Below are 18,077 nucleotides of genomic sequence, written 5' to 3'. Positions count from 1 at the left end.
CTGCCCTCCTGTGCGCGGGAGTCGGACGTGGAGCGCCGTTCATGTGCGCGGCCGCGCGCCAGGCTCCGGCGTTCCGCGCTTGCACCGCCAGGGGGCAGAGTTCACCTCGTCGGCCCGCCTCTCTCATCCTCTCCCCGGATCATGAGCTGAGTCTTCCCGGGAGAAACTTGAGGAAGATGGCGGCGGACGATCGCTCCCGGTCCGAAGCTGCGAAGCAGCGACGGCACGACCAGCTCCAGCGGTGGCTGGGATCCGAAACCGACAGAACCGGGACGGAGCTGCGAGATCGGCCCTCGACGGGCGGAGGGCGTCGGGCCCGAGTGCGCTTTGCCCAGGGTGCAGTGTTTATGGCTGCTTGCTCCGCCGGAGACCGGGAAGAAGTGTCAGAACTGCTGAAGCAGGGAGCCGATATAAACCACGCGAATGTGGACGGACTGACTGCACTGCACCAGGTAAGTGCGAGATAAGTGGCGACCGTGTCGAGCCGGGTGTGACAGCCCGGATGATCGTACATCTGTCGGGCAAGTAGAATCCAACAGGTCCGGGTTCACGACAAAGTGACACTGCGGTTGACAAATACGAACTAACAGACTGCAAAAAGTTGTATGTGGACAGGTTAGCGGTCGGGCAGCGGCTCTCAAATCCGAATTAGACCTTTACTTTGATTTATAGCAGGTGAGCTGGGGGAATAGGGACCGATTCCGCTTTATTGGGGGAGGGCGTTTCGCCCAGGGCTCAGCTTCCAGGCTTCATAACAAAGGGAGAAACGTCTCAAAGCGGATTTCACATCGCAGCCCAGCTCCCGATCCCATTCCTAGCCCAGTATCCAGAGGCGAGCCCTCATAGTGACACACTTTTTCCCCCGTGGGTTTCCCAAGTCGGGAATGACATGGCCAGTGACACCCAGCGGTAAATGAAGCAGGCAGATGTGGGCTAATTAAAAGTACGATATTGAGTGACATGGAAGTGTGTCGTATTGGGATCGGTTCCCGCTGGTGTGTGCCTGCGTTATTTTCCCCCACGATATGCCGAGGAATGTCGCTCCGTCACCAAGAAGTGTACCTGGCAGTCCGCAGTGGGGTCACGCCGCTCCCCCGTCAGCCTCCCCGATCCCATCGAAAGCCCCCTTTTCTGCCCTCTAGTCGGTGTTTAATCACAGAGGGGGCGTAAAACTTTTTTTTTTTAGAAGACTACTGTTGTTCTGAAAAGGGTCTTTAAAGCCGAATGGTATTATAAATTCTCGGTATTTCTTAAATATAGATTTAAAACTATCTAGGTGCGATATACATTTTGTGTATTATTCTTAATCTTTAGCACACAAACATTTCTTATTAGTAAATGATATGGTAATATTCTATATCCTCGATGTATAATGTAATTGTCATGCTTAGGCATGTTATATGTATGTGTGTGTTGGGCATGCAACTAGGTTTTGTAAGACAGGTATCTTTTTTCAGTAATAACTCCGTGGCCTTCTAATTTTCAACTTTATTTAAGTACTTGGTAGCTGCCTGGGGTACAGTGCTGCTAACAAACCGGCCTTAGAGCACATAATTTGCTCAAAGAGCACTTCCTCTCTCACTCCGTCGCCTGGGACCTACCAAAAATAACCGTCAGTTTGACCTTAACCCTGAATCTCATCAGGGAGGACCGTGTGTGTGTGTGTGTGTGTGCGAGAAAGTGTGTGTCCATTTCTGGGGTTGTATTCTGCCTTTTTTTCACCCCCCTCTTTCATCGTGTCTTCGTCTCTAACTCTCACTCCTGTTGTGAGCCTGTTGCCAGGCAACCCAAATTAAATATACACTGCAAATTTTCCATCCCATCCATCCAAATTGTCTCTTTGCCTTGTTCCCTCAATCCCGCTCTCCTCCGCTCCGCGGCCTGTCCTGTTCCCTCTCTCCCGTGCCCTCCGCGTGGCCCTGCTCCCGCCCACCCGGCTGCCAAACACAAGGCGGTCCGGCGGAAAAGCAGCGGAAAAAAAACATGGCCGACTGATGAAGCGAGCGCCTGAGTCACAGGCCCCAAGGAGGGCTAGTGGGCCCTGCTCGTGTCATAATGCAGCTTTTCATGAGCTTTTCCACTCACCCGTCCGGTCCCACTCTTTCGACCCCCCCAAGGCAGTGCACCGGGGGGAAGGGAGGGCAGTCCTTTTGGAAACAGCCCCCTTGTTAGAGCAGAACAGTCTTCAGTGGACCGTCCCTTGTGCTCTGACCTAAAGGCTGACCTGGCAGGGAGTTTACCAGAGCTGAACTTTGGTTGATGGCTAGTGCCTCTATGAAACACTGGGGATATGCCTGCCTGTCTTTCTGCTTTTTGTTTGGGTGGAAGCATGTTTCTTTATTATGGCCTTCTGGGCTTTTTAGGTTACTAACAGCAAAGCAGGATGAGTCAATGACATGGAGTGCTAGTCGCAATTAAGTGATAATCAGACTCTTGCTTTTGGTGAAATGGAAGATCAGTTCTGAGACTCAATCATTTCTTGATTCGATAAAGACTATCCTGAACCTGTCTGATACAAAGGGCGGAGTGTGTGTGCTCGGAGTAGTTTTTGGGGGGGGTGACATGGAGTTTCCCTTAATGGGAGGTGTCATCACCGTCGCACATGACATTCCTTCAAAGAGATAGTGCCCTAACCCCAACCCATAAAGAGACAGTGCCCTAACCCCAACCCATAAAGAGACAGTGCCCTAACCCCAACCCATAAAGAGACAGTGCCCTAACCCCAACCCATAAAGAGACAGTGCCCTAACCCCAACCCATAAAGAGACAGTGCCCTAACCCCAACCCATAAAGAGACAGTGCCCTAACCCCAACCCATAAAGAGACAGTGCCCTAACCCCAACCCATAAAGAGACAGTGCCCTAACCCCAACCCATAAAGAGACAGTGCCCTAACCCCAACCCATAAAGAGACAGTGCCCTAACCCCAACCCATAAAGAGACAGTGCCCTAACCCCAACCCATAAAGAGACAGTGCCCTAAGCCACCTCGGCACCTATGGAGAGGGGCTCGAGTCCCTTTTCTGGGGAGGGATTCCCTGGATGGGTGCATCACCAATTGTACTGCAAGCTGGGTCTGCCTTCAGCTCCACTCATTCATTACAAAATAACTGATAGAAAACACCTATTACATAGTCAATTATAAACAACAAGCCTTGAATATATTAGTTTCAGTCTTATTTGTCATATGTGTTTTAACGCTGGGTCAACGTTACACTTAAATGTGTTGGACGAGAGGACAAGCAGTAAAGAAGTCTCTTAACACTGGTGGATAAGAAGATGCTATAAAATAAAATTCAGAAATAAACATTAAAAAGTCATAAATAAAGGAACGTCTGTGTTTGCATATGTGGGGGTTAGTGCAAGCGCCCGTATTGCACATTGAGAAAGTGACATAGTATGAATAATTGCAGATTGGGGAATAATTGGCCATAATTCCAGTAATTTGTACAGCTTTAAGTATTCATTTAGAAGAGAAATAAATTTAGAATTATCTTTACTGTTTTGTTTTACCTATGTTTACCTGAGCAAGTCCTTTGCTAAAGCTTTCTTCATGACACTGTCAGCAGTGTGAACATGCAAGATCCATCCCTTCCATAGATTACTCTGTTAGCCTGACACCTCTTTACATTCTCTGAATGTGTTTAATGTTGCATTTCTGGTCATCGAATAGTCTTATTAGGTTGATGCTTTGTTAGAAGTTGCGGTGTAGCTCCCGATCCAGCACCACTTGCACTTATACCTCGGCATTCATTGGAAGCTCAGCCTAGTTGCACTTATGCCTAACTGAATCTTTAACAGCCTCACTTGTATGTAACTTTGGACAAAAGTATCTGCAAAATATGGAAAATGTAAATGTTCAGTTAGTAGAGTGATCTGCATCCATAATGACATAACCTAACTTCATTAAGACATTAGCTGGAGCAAAAACTGCTGCAAAAGGATCTGACTTGGCCGTCACAGGACAGGGGTAATTCTGCTGGTTCCCAGTTCCCATCCCCAGCTTGGTTCCCCAGTAGGATCTGCTTCTCCTGCTTCTCTGTTCGTTAAAGCCCTCCATAATACCTCTGCTAAAAGAGTTACTGACCATTTGCTGAACATCTGATTGAAGATCTCCATGAAGTCCTCTCCTCAGGTCTCAGCTTAATCAGGCTTTATGATTGTGTGTCGCTCTTCCTGCCCCCTGCAGGCCTGTATTGATGAGAATATAGATATGGTGCAGTTCCTGGTGGAGAACGGGAGTGAGGTCAATCGAGGGGACAATGAGGGCTGGACCCCCCTCCACGCTGCCGCCTCCTGCGGATTCATCCCAATCGCCAAGTAGGTGTCACTCTGCTATGTATGTGAGCCTTTGCACTCAGTTTGTGTGTATTTCCTGGACACCCTTGTGTGTTTGCATTGACCTGTGGGTGTTTTATGTTTTCTCACCAGGTCCTTCTGGAAATGTGAATATTTGTGCCTATGTTTATTTTTGAGTAGACCTGTGTGCCAGCGTTAGTCTCTAGGTCACTTTTTGACACGCGGGTGGGACCTTCTCTGTGACTGCTGTTGTTGCAGGTTCTTGATTGACCACGGCGCACTGGTGGGAGCCGTAAATAGTGAGGGAGAGCTGCCTCTGGATGTAGCCACAGAAGATGCAATGGACAGACTCTTGAAAGCAGAGATAAAGAAGCAGGGTAAGAATGTCCATCAGCACCTGACCACACCCCCCTCCGGACCATCTTATTCTGATTGGCTGAAGTGCTAGAGGCGGGAATGTTGACTGAGCTGGTCATTGGCCGATTAATGACTGGGTACACTACAGAGAGGCGGAGCAATGTTTGCACCAGGCATCGGTTTTTGTACCCATGAGTTCTGGAGCTACAGCCTTCAGTGTAGGACAGAGTCACATTAAAACGGATCCTTTTCTGATGTATCTGCAGATTAAAGCAAACGCATTAGAAATGATGTAACACATTCTTACGGCCTGTCAGGGGTGGACATGGAGAGCGCCAGGCGTGAGGAGGAGAGGGTGATGCTGCGGGATGCCATGGCGATCTCGGCTGGGCGTGGCACCTTGACCCCTCACTCCATCACGGGAGCCACTACCCTTCACGTGGCGGCAGCCAAAGGCTACATGGAGGTCATGAAGTGAGTCGGGGTGGGGCGGCATTGCAAAACATTTATTACATTTATTTTTTGACACACATAGTTTCAGCTACTTCCAGAGAGTGGCACTTTTATGCTAATTTATGCTAATTTAGCTTGTATGGTTGCGAAAGAATGTGAAATCTTGTATTACGTATATCAAATATGGATGTTGTTTTTTTCCATTTTTACATAGTACACAAAAAAATCCCATTACCTTCTTTCTTGTAGATAACTGGGGACCAGAGCAGGTATTCACTGGCTAGCTACTCCTACATCTGCTTGTTTTAGCTGGCTTGCTCTTGTTAGTTAGCTAAACGGCTAATGGCACCAATCGTGCACATTAGCTTGTGTCTGTAGCTAGCTGGCTACAGTAACTATGTGGCTAGCTAAAGTTTTCATGATTTAGTGTCAGACTTCATGGTCAGCGATTCATGCAACCTTAATGTATTGCCTCATTTTGGCATTAGACCTCTTTTGTATATTGTGGTTTTGTACTAATGCGGAGTCAGGTAGGCCGAGTGGTCAGGTTACAGTAAATGTTAATGTAGATAAGATCTGGTAATTGGGAAAAATTCTTGAATGCACATTTAGTTAACATTACATATGTAGGTTACCATATAAATTTCTTAAGGGGGTGTGGAGTTGCACTGAATTTCCACTAAAAACAAACGGATGACTGTCTTTCACTTTCTATTCAGATCCAAACAGCTTAAGGTTAATTTGCTTAATTTGAGAGGCATATCAGGCCGGTAATCTAAACCACGGGAGTGAAGGTTGTACAGGAAAAACTGCCAAACTACTGACGAGCGTTTCAGTCAGGCACGGGGTTAACTTTAAGTTTTTAGCCAAGTTTAAAAAAAGTAATGCCGGTGCCCCCCTCGTATGAATTTTTTTTATTTTGTATTTTTCCCCAGAGTCTTTGGGTAGTTCGGGACGTTTCCTCCTGCTGTTGAGTGCCATTGAGTGTTCCACCTTTCACAGAGCTAATTTATTGAATTAAGCCTGTCTTATAGCTGTGTTGTCAGATAGTTTTCCTGCCCAGATGGGCTTTTTCTGTTGTTATGCAGGGAAATATGGCTTTCAGTGTATCTTTTTGCTTCCTCTTGTAGGTTTTGGGGAAGTTTACCCAACTGTCATTCTCTTAAAAATGCAACCTGCCTACTGTAGCCTAATCAGTATCGGTAACCCAGTACCCCACCTGTAGCCTGTGTGGCTAACTAGGCCATTCGGGGGGGCGGCCGGCCCCCTCAAGGAAACATTGATATTACTGATTTTTTAAATATAAGCCTAGCTGTCAGAAAGCCAGTGTACAACGTAATGTTAGGATAAATCACTGGGATCACATGTACAGATGCTGCAGTTTTTCTGGCTGTTAGGTTCCTCGTTCATTAACTGCATTTGCACTCAAGTGGCAAAAGTAATGAACGTAATAAATACGACTGGTAATACACAGGTGGATGTGGGATGAACCAGTTACAGAAATGCATATGATTAGCCGGCTTGCTAATTACTAGCTTTCATATATTTTTTATGTTTATGTTAATAGGGTTTTAAAATACTCATGCCATGTTTAAGCAAGCAGCCAAACATGAAAATAAGAATGCATTGTCTGTTTGTGTTTCTGTAGTGAATGACTGGTTTTATGTGCTAAAGTTTGCTCTTTCGGCATACTTGTGTTTTTCGTCTGATTTGACCTAATTTAATATTCTGTTCTGTTTTATAGTTGCTCCTAACGACATGAAGTCATAAACATAACTGTATAGTAATTTACTGAATCTTGGTAACTTTGGCAAAATTAGGGGGTTGTCTTGGCTAAGAAACCATTTATAACATTGTGCCTTGTAAGCTGCACTCCACACACAAGGGTCGCTGTGTTATTCTCGTGTGTTTGTCCTAAAGTGTGTAGCGTTGATCATCTTTTATGTCAATGAACATGCCAGTTCAGTGACTGGAATCCAGACTCGCTCGCCTAACCCACTTTTCATTGGCTAAACCGCTTGGTGGCGATACCCAATGGCGGTGACTGCTGACTCCTCCCCACTCAGGGTGCTGTTCCAGTGCGGGCTTGATGTGGACTGCAAGGACTGCGACGGGTGGACACCACTGCATGCCGCTGCACACTGGGGCCAGGAAGAGGCCTGCAGCCTGCTGGCAGAGAACATGTGTGACATGGGAGCAGTCAATATCGTGGTGAGGGGGAAAAACCCTGTCCCACACTTCCTTCCTTAGTCCCACTCTGTCCCACAATGTTCCACACCACCCCCGCCTATAAGTGACATTTGGTTTGCTCCGAACAGCCAGCCATACCAATTAACCTTCCAAAAATTTCATTGCCTTCCTGTATATTAACTTCAGGCATCCATGCTTGCGTTTGAGGAGGGTTTTAATTAGCAGCTGCAGGCTGTTGCCTTTATGTCTGTGAGTTTTATTGTGTCCAGCTTTGCTACAAATACTTGTGACTCTCATCCTGTTCTGGAAGCCACTGACTTGAACTGGCGATTTGTGAACCCTCTCACTAATCCTGAACAGATATGCTTATTGTGTTTTGAGTAATCGGTCTTTGGAATTATGGTTCAGAATGCAGCGTTAACTGACATTATTATACAGATTAAGACTGGATTTTTGTCTCTGCAAAGTGGTTTGTGTGTCACTGCTCTGTGAAAGAAATCCTTTATGACGGAACATAATCAGGGCCTTCATTACGTTGCCATGTTAGCTAGAGCCAGAGCTGGTTACGAAGGTTTGGTTTAACTTGAAACAGTCCATCACATGCCAACATGCACACATGCACACACACATGCACACACACATGCACACACACATGCCCACACACATGCACACACACATGCACACACACATGCACACAGGCTGGGTGAGGTGGATTCGAGGAGCCACATTCTGCCTCTGTGTCTCAGGGCCAGACTCCCCTGGATGTCGCGGATGAGAATTTGGTGGACACCCTGGAGGAGCTCCAGAAGAAACAGAATGTTGTGAGTGCATCCGTCCATCTGCATGCCTGTCCGTCCGTCTGTCTGTCCCTTTATTCATTTCAGTCCCCGTTTGTCCTCCTGTAAGTCCTTATGCCAGAAATTCAGTTTGATTTTTGCCCTGTCTAGTTATTTTTCCTCTTGCCCCAAATCTCTTATTCTCTCTCTTCTTATCCCTCGGTCACTCTGACTCTATCACCCTTAGATGCGAAGTGAACGACAGAAACTCTCCCAGCCGCCCATCATCGAGACCAGCTCGCCTGTCTCCACAGCACCCCCGCGGGCACGCAGGTGGGCCTGAGGGTCTCCGTAGCCGGGTCCTGGGGCGCAATGTGTGTCACCACCTCACCGGGCCTCTTGTTTGCTATGGGAACGTGGCACCAGATCACCAACGTGGCAGCACACCCAGCACTGCAGCCCCGGTGGCACCCTTGTGCTACAGCACTGAGGTGCACCCTGGGATAATCTCAGCCATCAAGGCCATGAACTGATCAGTTAAACACGGAGAGGCTCACACAATCACTGTGAAAGCAGGCACGGTCACCATGGGTTTCTGACACTGAGGATAATGAGTTATAGATCACTCTGGCAACAAGGAGATACAGACAGTTGTTTAGAGTTGTGGTACACCACCTCAAGTAATTGCTTTTAAGAAATATCATTTAATGCATTTGGTTGTATCAGTTAAACTGGTGACTGTTAAATCGCAGACTTGTGGTGGTGTCTGTACCACCTTGACTGTGTCTCACTGTTTTTGCCTGCTCACTAATTGGCTGTACCTTGTGTGTCGCCTTCACTGTTTGGCCCCTGCATGCTGTCCATCATCACTTCGGCACCCGCCTCCCCTCCCTCCCCCCCAGGACCTCAATTTCTCGTATGAGCAGCAAAGAGAAGATCAGCCTGCATGAACGGGAGCGGCATCCGCCCCCACCCCTGCAGAACACCCCCAATGAGGATGAGGAGGAAGACATGCAGGCTGGTCCCCAGGGACCTTCTGGCGCTTCCAGCAGCTCCAGCTCAGAGGAAGACAGCGAATCAGAAAGTGACGCCGAATCAGGTGACTCCTTTCCCTTTCTCATTTTTCATTTCCCAGTTAATACTATAACAGATGTAAATCATTAAATTATTATTCCATTTAAAGTAAGGGCAAGCTGTAGGTTTTGTAAATTTTACACCTATTTTTTTTTTTTTTTTTTACATCCAACTATATGTGTCACATGACTATTTTGGTCCAATCATGACCAAGTGATCGCGTCTGCGACAAAAGCTAGGCTAGTTTCATTATCTCAAGATGGATATTAACCCTGTGACTGCAGAGTGTCTGGACACATTCAGGTCAGCAGTGTGGGAACATCGCGGATTTACAGTAGGGAATAGTATTTCATTTTTGTATAAATTTTTGTTTACGTAGTTATTTTTTGTTACGGTAGTCTAACATGTTCTTTCGTGTGCTTCGGTTTAGGGCTCCATTGTTGGTCTTTAATAAAACCCAGATATTTTTTCTCCGTTTTTCTTTTCTGATTCTTTTCCTCACCCCCTCAAAAAAAAAAAAAACAAAATGAAAAAACAAGGTATGAACCAGATCGAGAATTATTTACCACCCCCCCCCCCCCCCCCTCATTTCCTTGATTATTATATTCGGCTGGGGTTGGGGCATCTACCCTGTATCACCTCATGTTTTCTTTGACTTTCCTTACTGGTTTTTTTATTCTAGTCTCCCAGTAGTCGCCCTGTCAGCTGTCAATGACTGGCAGCCAGATTGCATGGAGTCCTTGTGTTCATTGTCAGCATATTCATTAAATGATTTGTAACCCGAAGCTCAGTCGAGGCCAATTAAAATCTTGCCTGGAACAAAAACCAGCACACGCTGGGATCCGATGCTATTTGTCATGAGGCTTTAGCTCTGCCTGCCTTGGCCGTGCCTCCAATAGTGGTTTTTAGGAAACTATACATGCGGTTCCTGATGCCAACGCCCGAACAGCACCCAGTCGGCTTTAGGTCTTGAATGGAGAGTCAGGTGAGTTGGATAATGTTCTTGACGGCTGTGTTGTCAGAGGGACATGCCCCGTCTCTTACGCACAACACTGACGGGTCTGGGTGTGGGTTGCTGTAGCGGCCCGGAGCGGGGAATATGTGTTTGTTGTCTGTCAGCTCAGGACTGATCTCAGGAGCAGATTCCATCTCCGGTTGTGACAGTTGCTGGCTCGTTATGTGGCAGAACCTGTTGCTTGGCTGCATCAGATGGCAGATATGTGACAGGCCTGAGCGCCACCCAGAAAGGCTCACCTAACGCTCCGTTTGCTGCCTGGCAGAGAAAGCAAAAACCCGCGAGATCATCAACAACAAGCGGAACACCTCGGCCCTCTCTGCGGTCTCCACGGCAGCCAGCGCCACGGCGACCCAGAGTAAAAAGGTGGGTGTGGCTCATTGTGGGGAGGCGGGGACTGTGCACATTCTATTCCGCTGATACATGCGAGTAATGGGTGTTTTTTTGGTCTGCTGTTATGAAGGTTGTGCATCTAACTGCCATTTTCTGTGAAATAGAATGGAACATTTTGTATAGGCAGAATTGGGGACTGTATTTGGAGGGAGGTTTTGGTGGGTTGGTGGCTCGACTTAAACATACTTTAATGATATTGTTTTCAAATTAGCATGCAGATAAGAATTATGGGTAAAACCAGTCCTTTTCCAATCCAGCCAGATCCTGGGAAGCCCCCTGTGGTCGAGGCCCCAGGCTCCTGGAGGACATCCCTGCGCAAATCAGACAGCTCCGTGGCGCTGGGTGGGGGCACCGAGCCCAGTCGCCAGGGCAACAACCCTGAGTGGACTCCCCAGACGATGACCCGCTCAGCGTCCAGTCCCAGGCTCAGCTCCGAGTCTGACGCCAAGGTACCGCGACCTGGCCCACACACAAACGTGAGCTACCATCAATCCTCCAATATGCTTAACATACTGTCACACAGCTGGTTTTGCCTAGGAAACGCGTATGGTTACCCCAGTAAAGGGCTTTTGCTGAGCTTTTCTGGGCTCAGCTGAGTGCCTTATAAAGTACCACTGTGCTTGTTATCTTACAAAGAAACGCCTTGCATAGCGGCACACATGAAGCCAAACGTTTTAATACCACAACTCTTTGCACACACTAATACTCATTGACACCAAGAAGCTTTTGCAGACTTACGGACTGATACTCGGTGGCACTGATATTCACACACACTGATGCTCACACACACTGGTGACACTCAGACACACTCGGACGCAGGCCTCGGAGACGTCGATTCTACAGTCGGACACAGAAATTCTTTCTTCCAATCTTCTTTTTCTCCCTGTACCAGTCTGTATCCCTTGCAACTCTAGCACAAGAATACCGCTGTGTTCCGTGAGAACTTGTGACAAGAAAACGTGAAATTGAAACCGACAAAAGACAACTTAAAGGTCAGGTGATCTGTGATGGGTGGTCATTCTTGTCTCTACCTCTGTGTGGCGCAGGAGACCAGGCTGGCCCGGGTACCCCCCACTCCTTCCCGCCGACTTTTCAGCATTACGGACAACAACCCTCCCACCGACACCTCCAGCAGGTTGGCATCCATTCACCTGGCTGTGCTCACCTGTACCCAAAATGCATTAGCTAGCGGCCATTTCCACTGATGCACCACTTGGCTTCACCATTTTTTTTGTCTCTCCCAGTGGCCTAACTCGTAGCTCCTCCTACACACGCCGCTTCAACAGCCAATCGGCGAGCGATTTGACAGGCCCCGCCCCTGGCTTACCACGCAGGTTCGTCGGTTGGCTGCCGTGAATGGGTCTGCATGTGTGCACACGTGTTCGTTGATGTGTACTCATTTATCTCTGTTACTCCGACGCTGTTTTTTGGGGGAATACATTTGCTAGAGTCGTACAGATTAACGTCTCAAATGAATTTCTCTGTCATTCAGCTCATCTTATGGAAAAAAACTAGACGATCCCATGGTAACCTCTGTAAGCACAGGAAACACTTCTGGGCTCAATCGCCTCAACAGCCTGGTCGCCCAGAGGTTTGTCCCTCTGTCACCTTGTCTACCCTGGTAGAGCATATATACTGAAATCCTTTTATTGCACTTTTTGGAATAAGCTTAACACCTATATCCACCGCTCCCCAGACTTGCTCAGGAACAGGCAGACAAGAGGGACACGTTTTCAACTACAACCTCAAATGCGGTGACCTTGGCAACTGCAGAGCAGGAGACCAAACAGCGGCGCAAGTGAGTATGGGGGTAGCATCTTGGGGGCGGAGCCAGCAGGGCTGAATTTGGAAGACTTTTCGGGTCCTTGTATGGTTTAACCCCCCCCTGCTTCCCTCCAGGTCTTATCTGACTCCCGTGAGGGATGAGGAGGCTGAAGCACAGAGAAAAGCACGCTCCAGGCATGCCCGGCAGTCCCGCAGGTCAACTCAGGTCAGCGCTGGAGGCTGAGGCTCTCATTCCGGGTGTCATTGGAGGGTGTCATTCAGAGTACCCATCTATCATTCAGGGTGCCTGACTGTCATTCAGGGTGTCAGGCAGGATGCCTGTCTGTCTTCAGCGTGTGAATGAGTATTAATGGGGACATATCCACCAATGATGTAACCCAGTTCCTTTTTTCACACAGGGTGTGACACTAACCGACTTACAGGAAGCAGAGAAGACAATCAAGACAGAGCAAACGGAACGAGAGAAAAAAAAGGAGGAGGATGAAAGGGACACGAAGCAGAAGAAGGCTGATGAGGGGGTCAGAGCAGAGCCCATAATAAATAATGTCCATATAAACACTGATCCAGCATATTCCTGTTTAAAACTGCCAGTCATAGTGCGCATGCAGAGACGGCAGCGGATTGTGTTCGGGCGCTGAATGATGATGTCATGTTGGTGATGATGCTCTGCCACTGTGTAGGAAGTGAGCTGGAGGTCCCGCATTGCCAACCTCCAGAAGTCAGACCTGCTGGGCCTCACCACCCCTGCCGGCGCCCCTCGGCCCCACACGGCAGACGGAAGAGGTACACCTCCAGCGCCCCCTCCCCTACCCCCACCCTTTCCCAGTGATAACAAGCTTTTCTTGAGTTCGCGTGTCACATGGTGATGGAGACGTGCAGTGAGCACAGCCTGCCGTGCGCCGTGGGACGCTGAGGACGGCCCCATGTGCTGGATAAATGATTAAACTGGGTCGACAAATCAGAAATAAGACATTTAAAGAAGCTCAGGTCCAGTTTCCGCTTAAGCCTTTATCGTTGTGGAGTGTGACACATTATTAGATTAATGTACTCTTATATCACGGCCAAATCTGATTGGTCAGAAATTAGGTGATTCGTTTTAAATCAATGCACAATTGTAATCTTTAATACTAATTATTTAAATTTCCAGATGTAAAGCACAATTTCAAATTAACGGAAATGTTTCATCAATAGTACTAATAAGTGCATTTTTGTCTCATAAATGTGAAAATAATGTCTTTAGGTACCAACGTGTACGCCAAATGTTTAGTGACTATGGAATAAGTGGCTGATGCACCCCAAGCTGTGCATTGCACTCTTTCAAACCTGGAAATGCTTCAGATTCCCAGGAGGGCGGCACCGGCCTGGAGGACCGGCTGAACAGGGAGAGAAGGACTCGGGTTCGACAGAGGGCAGCACAGCGGACCGGTGAGGTGAGGAGGACGGAGGCCAGCACGCTCCCCGGACACGACTCGACGCGGCGCCTGTTAGGGAACCTGTCTCACTGCCGCCCACTTTGTGCCCGCAGAACGATGACAATGAACTAAGTGTAGAAGAGGAGGGGGGGGACAGAGGCCCGGTTTCCCAGTCACAGGTGTGTATGTCTGTTGGTCCCTGTGTGTGAGTGTGTGGGTTGGGGGGAACGGGATGGATGGGGAGCACGGATTGACAGGTTTTAGTTCTTTAACATGCTTTTTTGTTTTGTTACAGGCTGGCCGGAACAGCAGCAGGTATGACCCAGTCTGTCTCCTCCTGCAGCCAGTTGACTTTCCCTGCTTCTTCCACTGTCAGACTCCCAGGGATGTCATCTCGCTCCCTTCTTCTCTTTCGGGCTTAAGGGATTCATGTCCTTCTCTTTGCACCTGCAGGTCTGGTGGGCCTTCGAACGACTGCATCATCAGCCGTGGTTCCGAAACGAAGGACTACAAGCGGGTACGTTCTCATCTGGATGCCGCAGTGTCGTCTGTGTATGTGGGTGTATGTATGTGTAAACACGCCACTGCTTTCTCACGCCTTGCCCTTCCAGTTGTTTGAAGAAGTGTCTTTGGAGAACAGCCAGCTGCAGTCTCAGCTCCAGGACACGCAGCGGACTGTGTCCCAAACCCGGGCCGATCTGGACAAGGCCACTCAGGTGTCTGTGTACATCTCACATCCCTAAGCCGGCCAGGTTTCACATAAAATGTCATATCTACCATCTCCCTTTGCACATTCTGTCATAGCCCTGTCATCTTCTTCCTCTAACTGCCCCGGTTAATGCTGTTGTTGCAGAGACAAGAGCGCTTCAGTGACTGCTCTGCCCTCCTGGAGCTGGAGAAGAAGGTGAGTTTGTCCACATTGGCTCAAGGTTCGCCCTCGACATCTGTCCCTCAGTGCTCTGAACGGCTGTCAGGCAGCCTAACCGTTCTGCGTCTCCCCAACCTGAGCCACATCCGTGCAGAACGCTGACCCTCGTCCCTGTGTCTCCACAGGAACGGAGACTTTTGGAGCGACGTGTGGCAGAGTTGGAGGAGGAGCTGAAGGTAGGGATGAGCTGGGGGTGGCGCATTACACCTTCAGATGGGAAAAGCGATGAACGTAATCAGATAAGCAGGCCGGACTGTAGGTGCCCAGAAGCATTCAGCTGTGGGTCAGGGTGCGGGACACGAATTCCGCAGGGTCGAATTCCGGGGGGCGTGATGTTGCGACCTGACGCTGGGTCAGGGGTATGTATGCAGAGGAAACCCAGCTGTATAAATAGGTTGCATAGCTGACAAGAGGGAAAATATTCGCAGAGGAAGAAGAGCATAAACAGAAGCCCCTAACCCTGCTTCTTGGAGTCCTCTCTCCTCTTTTAATCTTCTCTCCTTTTTTTCCAAATTACATCCCCATTCTCCGTTGCTCTTTTCCCTCTCATCTTTCTCTTCTATTTCATCCTGCTTTTTTCCCCCTCTAACTTGCTTCTCTCTCACTGCCTTTCAGTTCTTTTCTCAGTAACGTGGCCGCGATTTTGAGGTGATGCATTGAAGCGACATTTGTATCTCAATCCCGAGTGCATTTTAATGAGAGAGCCTTGTATGAAGGTGACTCGAAAGCACCCTTCCAAAAGATGGACCTTCAGCAGTCTGTGTGTGTGTGTGTGTGTGTGTGTGTGTGTGTGTGTGTGTGTGTTTGTGTGTGTGTGTGTGTGTGTGTGTGTGTGTGTGTGTGTGTGTGTGTGTGTGTGTCCTCCCACTGTCAGGTGCTGGGGGACCTGAGAGCCGATAATCAACGTCTGAAGGATGAGAACGGAGCCCTGATCCGCGTCATCAGCAAGCTGTCAAAATAGAGGGAAAGCCAAGGGGTCACAGGGAGAGCAAATAGTAATGCTCTCTTCTGTCCACATCCCTCCGGCCAGCAGTGAACTGCCCATTCTGTTCCGCCCACTCCCCTCTCCACGCCCCTTGAATCAGTTATGAATTGTCCACTCCCTTCTCCATGCCCCTTGAATCAGTTGTGCACTGCCTGTGCCCCTTTAAAACGTTATGTGTTGTCCAATCCCTTTTCCATGTCCCCTTAATCAGTCATGTACTGTCCACTCCAATCTCCTTGCCCCTCAGTTTGGCACTGTCTGTGCCCGTGTAATCAGTTACATACTGTCCACACTCTTTAATCAGTTATGTACTGCCCACACCCTTTAAAATGCTCTAAACTGTCCACTCCCCTCTCCACGCCCCTTTAATCAATTATGAATTGTCCACTCCCCTCTCCACGCCCATTTAATCAGCTATGAATTGGCCACTCCCCTCTCCACGCCCATTTAATCAGCTATGAATTGGCCACTCCCCTCTCCACGCCCATTTAATCAGCTATGAATTGGCCACTCCCTTCTCCATGCCCATTTAATCAGCTATGAATTGGCCACTCCCCTCTCCACGCCCATTTAATCAGATATGAATTGGCCACTCCCCTCTCCACGCCCATTTAATCAGCTATGAATTGGCCACTCCCCTCTCCACGCCCATTTAATCAGTTATAAATTGTCCACTCCCCTCTCCACGACCATTTAATCAGCTATGAATTGGCCACTCCCCTCTCCACGCCCATTTAATCAGATATGAATTGGCCACTCCCCTCTCCACGCCCATTTAATCAGCTATGAATTGGCCACTCCCCTCTCCACACCCCTGTTATCAGTTATGTACTGGCCACTCTCCTCTTAAAAACCCATCGGTGAGTCATGTCCCACCCATTCCTCTTTCCACACACCTTACTCTGCCATATGCCATTCACTCACCATTCGATACTCCTTCACTTATGTTCTATTTGTTATCCTGTCCATACCCCTTCTGCCCACTAATCAACCCTCATTATCTCCAATATGACCCACCCACCATATCCTCCCAGCCCCTCATTGTATCCACCCTTTTCCCGTTTTATCCTACGCTGTCAGCCTGCTGCCCTCTGCTTACATCCCTTCAAGTGCCAAAGAGAAGACAGTGAAAAGAATGTCACCCCCTTGACGCTTCGCTTAAAAGGTTCCCACCACTCAGCCTTGCAGCTCCTGACCAGCCTGTCCACAGGTCCCACACTTCCTTGTAGGACCAGATCCTCCAGCCCAGTGTGCTTGTCAGTAAAGGGAAAACAAAGACCAAATATACTGGGGTGGAGATAAGAAGCTGGACACTCAGTGCCCACGTACACAACGATTTGTGTGTGCTCACAGACATTTTAAAGCACTCTCACAGCAAGATACTCATTTAATACCTATGTACCCTGAGCAACATGGATCAGCCGAGATGGACCTTTGCAACCCCATTACCCACCACCAAACACACTCCAGGCGCTCTGTCCAACCACAAGCATCGTCTGCACGACTTCCTGAAGGCTACCACACAACTCAACATGCACCTTAGTGCCATGATGTTCCTGCTGCACACTCCTGAGCACAGCTGGTCAAAGCAACATTCGGCACACCTGCCAGAACAAAGACTTGTCTGTCCAACACGGCATTGTTACCCACCATCATTCCAAATGCACATCATTCCAGAGGTCGGTGCACTGAACACGCCTGTAAGACACTCACCATGCACAAGCTTTCCTCACAAACATCTGACCATGGACACCAGCCTACCTTAAATACCCCTGCAGCTTCTGCAGCTCTATGTTACCCCCCCTTACTCCCATACCATCTAGAATGCACCTGGAAAGTCAACCACTCCCTCCAGCTACCACAGCTTCCAAGGAACCTACAGAAAGGGCCAGCAGAGTAGCCCCTTCCACTTCCCCAGATGCAGAAGGACAAAGGTTATTGCACAATATACAAATAGCTGTTTTGTGAAACACTAATATGCAATGTAGTTTTATTATTGTTATTACGATAATGAATATTGTTATAATGTTGTTGTTTTTTGTTTTTGTTTTACACAAATGTTGGTTCTCTCCACTCCCACCAGAGAAACTGTAGTATGTGTATAAAAATGCCTTCATTTGAAACGATAACCCATGTGAAGTGAAAGTAACTTTATTACCCTTCCCCATTCTCCAAGTTAGGTTTTCTAATATATTGAACCAGCGTCAGCACTTGATAATAAAGTTATGAGTGTTTGTATCCTGGGAATGCCCTTCTTTGGTGGAGGTGGCGGGAGACCGCGTGCAGGTGGCGGGAGACCGCGTGCAGGTGGCGGGAGACCGCGTGCAGGTGGCGGGAGACCGCGTGCAGGTGGCGGGGGCGTGGCCCTATAAAAGAAAAGTCCTGGTAACAAGGTGGAATGTTTTCTGAGTG

The 18,077-nt window shown here is 48.4% G+C and overlaps 1 protein-coding gene across 3 annotated transcripts; it reads left to right on the top strand.

The window, feature by feature from the left end:
* The first annotated feature begins 88 nt into the window (after window positions 1-88).
* On the top strand, window positions 89-17,903 carry zmp:0000001167 (protein phosphatase 1 regulatory subunit 12A). Of its 3 annotated transcripts, none has more exons than XM_049031189.1 (25): window positions 89-452; window positions 4,188-4,318; window positions 4,556-4,674; window positions 4,972-5,128; window positions 7,174-7,318; window positions 8,044-8,118; window positions 8,321-8,406; window positions 9,000-9,172; window positions 10,428-10,528; window positions 10,813-11,031; window positions 11,602-11,690; window positions 11,800-11,889; window positions 12,048-12,146; window positions 12,252-12,353; window positions 12,455-12,545; window positions 12,739-12,858; window positions 13,021-13,123; window positions 13,679-13,770; window positions 13,866-13,931; window positions 14,048-14,067; window positions 14,206-14,269; window positions 14,364-14,468; window positions 14,606-14,656; window positions 14,806-14,856; window positions 15,555-17,903. In XM_049031189.1, exons 1-25 carry the CDS (start codon window positions 177-179, stop codon window positions 15,639-15,641), a joined length of 2,712 nt encoding a protein of 903 aa, XP_048887146.1. In that variant the 5' UTR covers window positions 89-176; the 3' UTR covers window positions 15,642-17,903. The 3 variants fall into 3 exon arrangements, with proteins under 3 accessions (XP_048887146.1, XP_048887147.1, XP_048887145.1); XM_049031190.1 differs by having other exon boundaries at window positions 8,976-9,172; window positions 10,813-11,004; XM_049031188.1 differs by having other exon boundaries at window positions 8,976-9,172.
* The last annotated feature ends 174 nt before the right edge of the window (window positions 17,904-18,077 follow it).

Source organism: Brienomyrus brachyistius, chromosome 11 (genome assembly GCF_023856365.1).
Source record: "Brienomyrus brachyistius isolate T26 chromosome 11, BBRACH_0.4, whole genome shotgun sequence".
Taxonomy (NCBI): Eukaryota; Metazoa; Chordata; class Actinopteri; order Osteoglossiformes; family Mormyridae; genus Brienomyrus; species Brienomyrus brachyistius.
The sequence above is the reverse complement of the archived record's forward strand: the minus strand, read 5'-3'. Positions and strand labels throughout refer to the sequence as shown.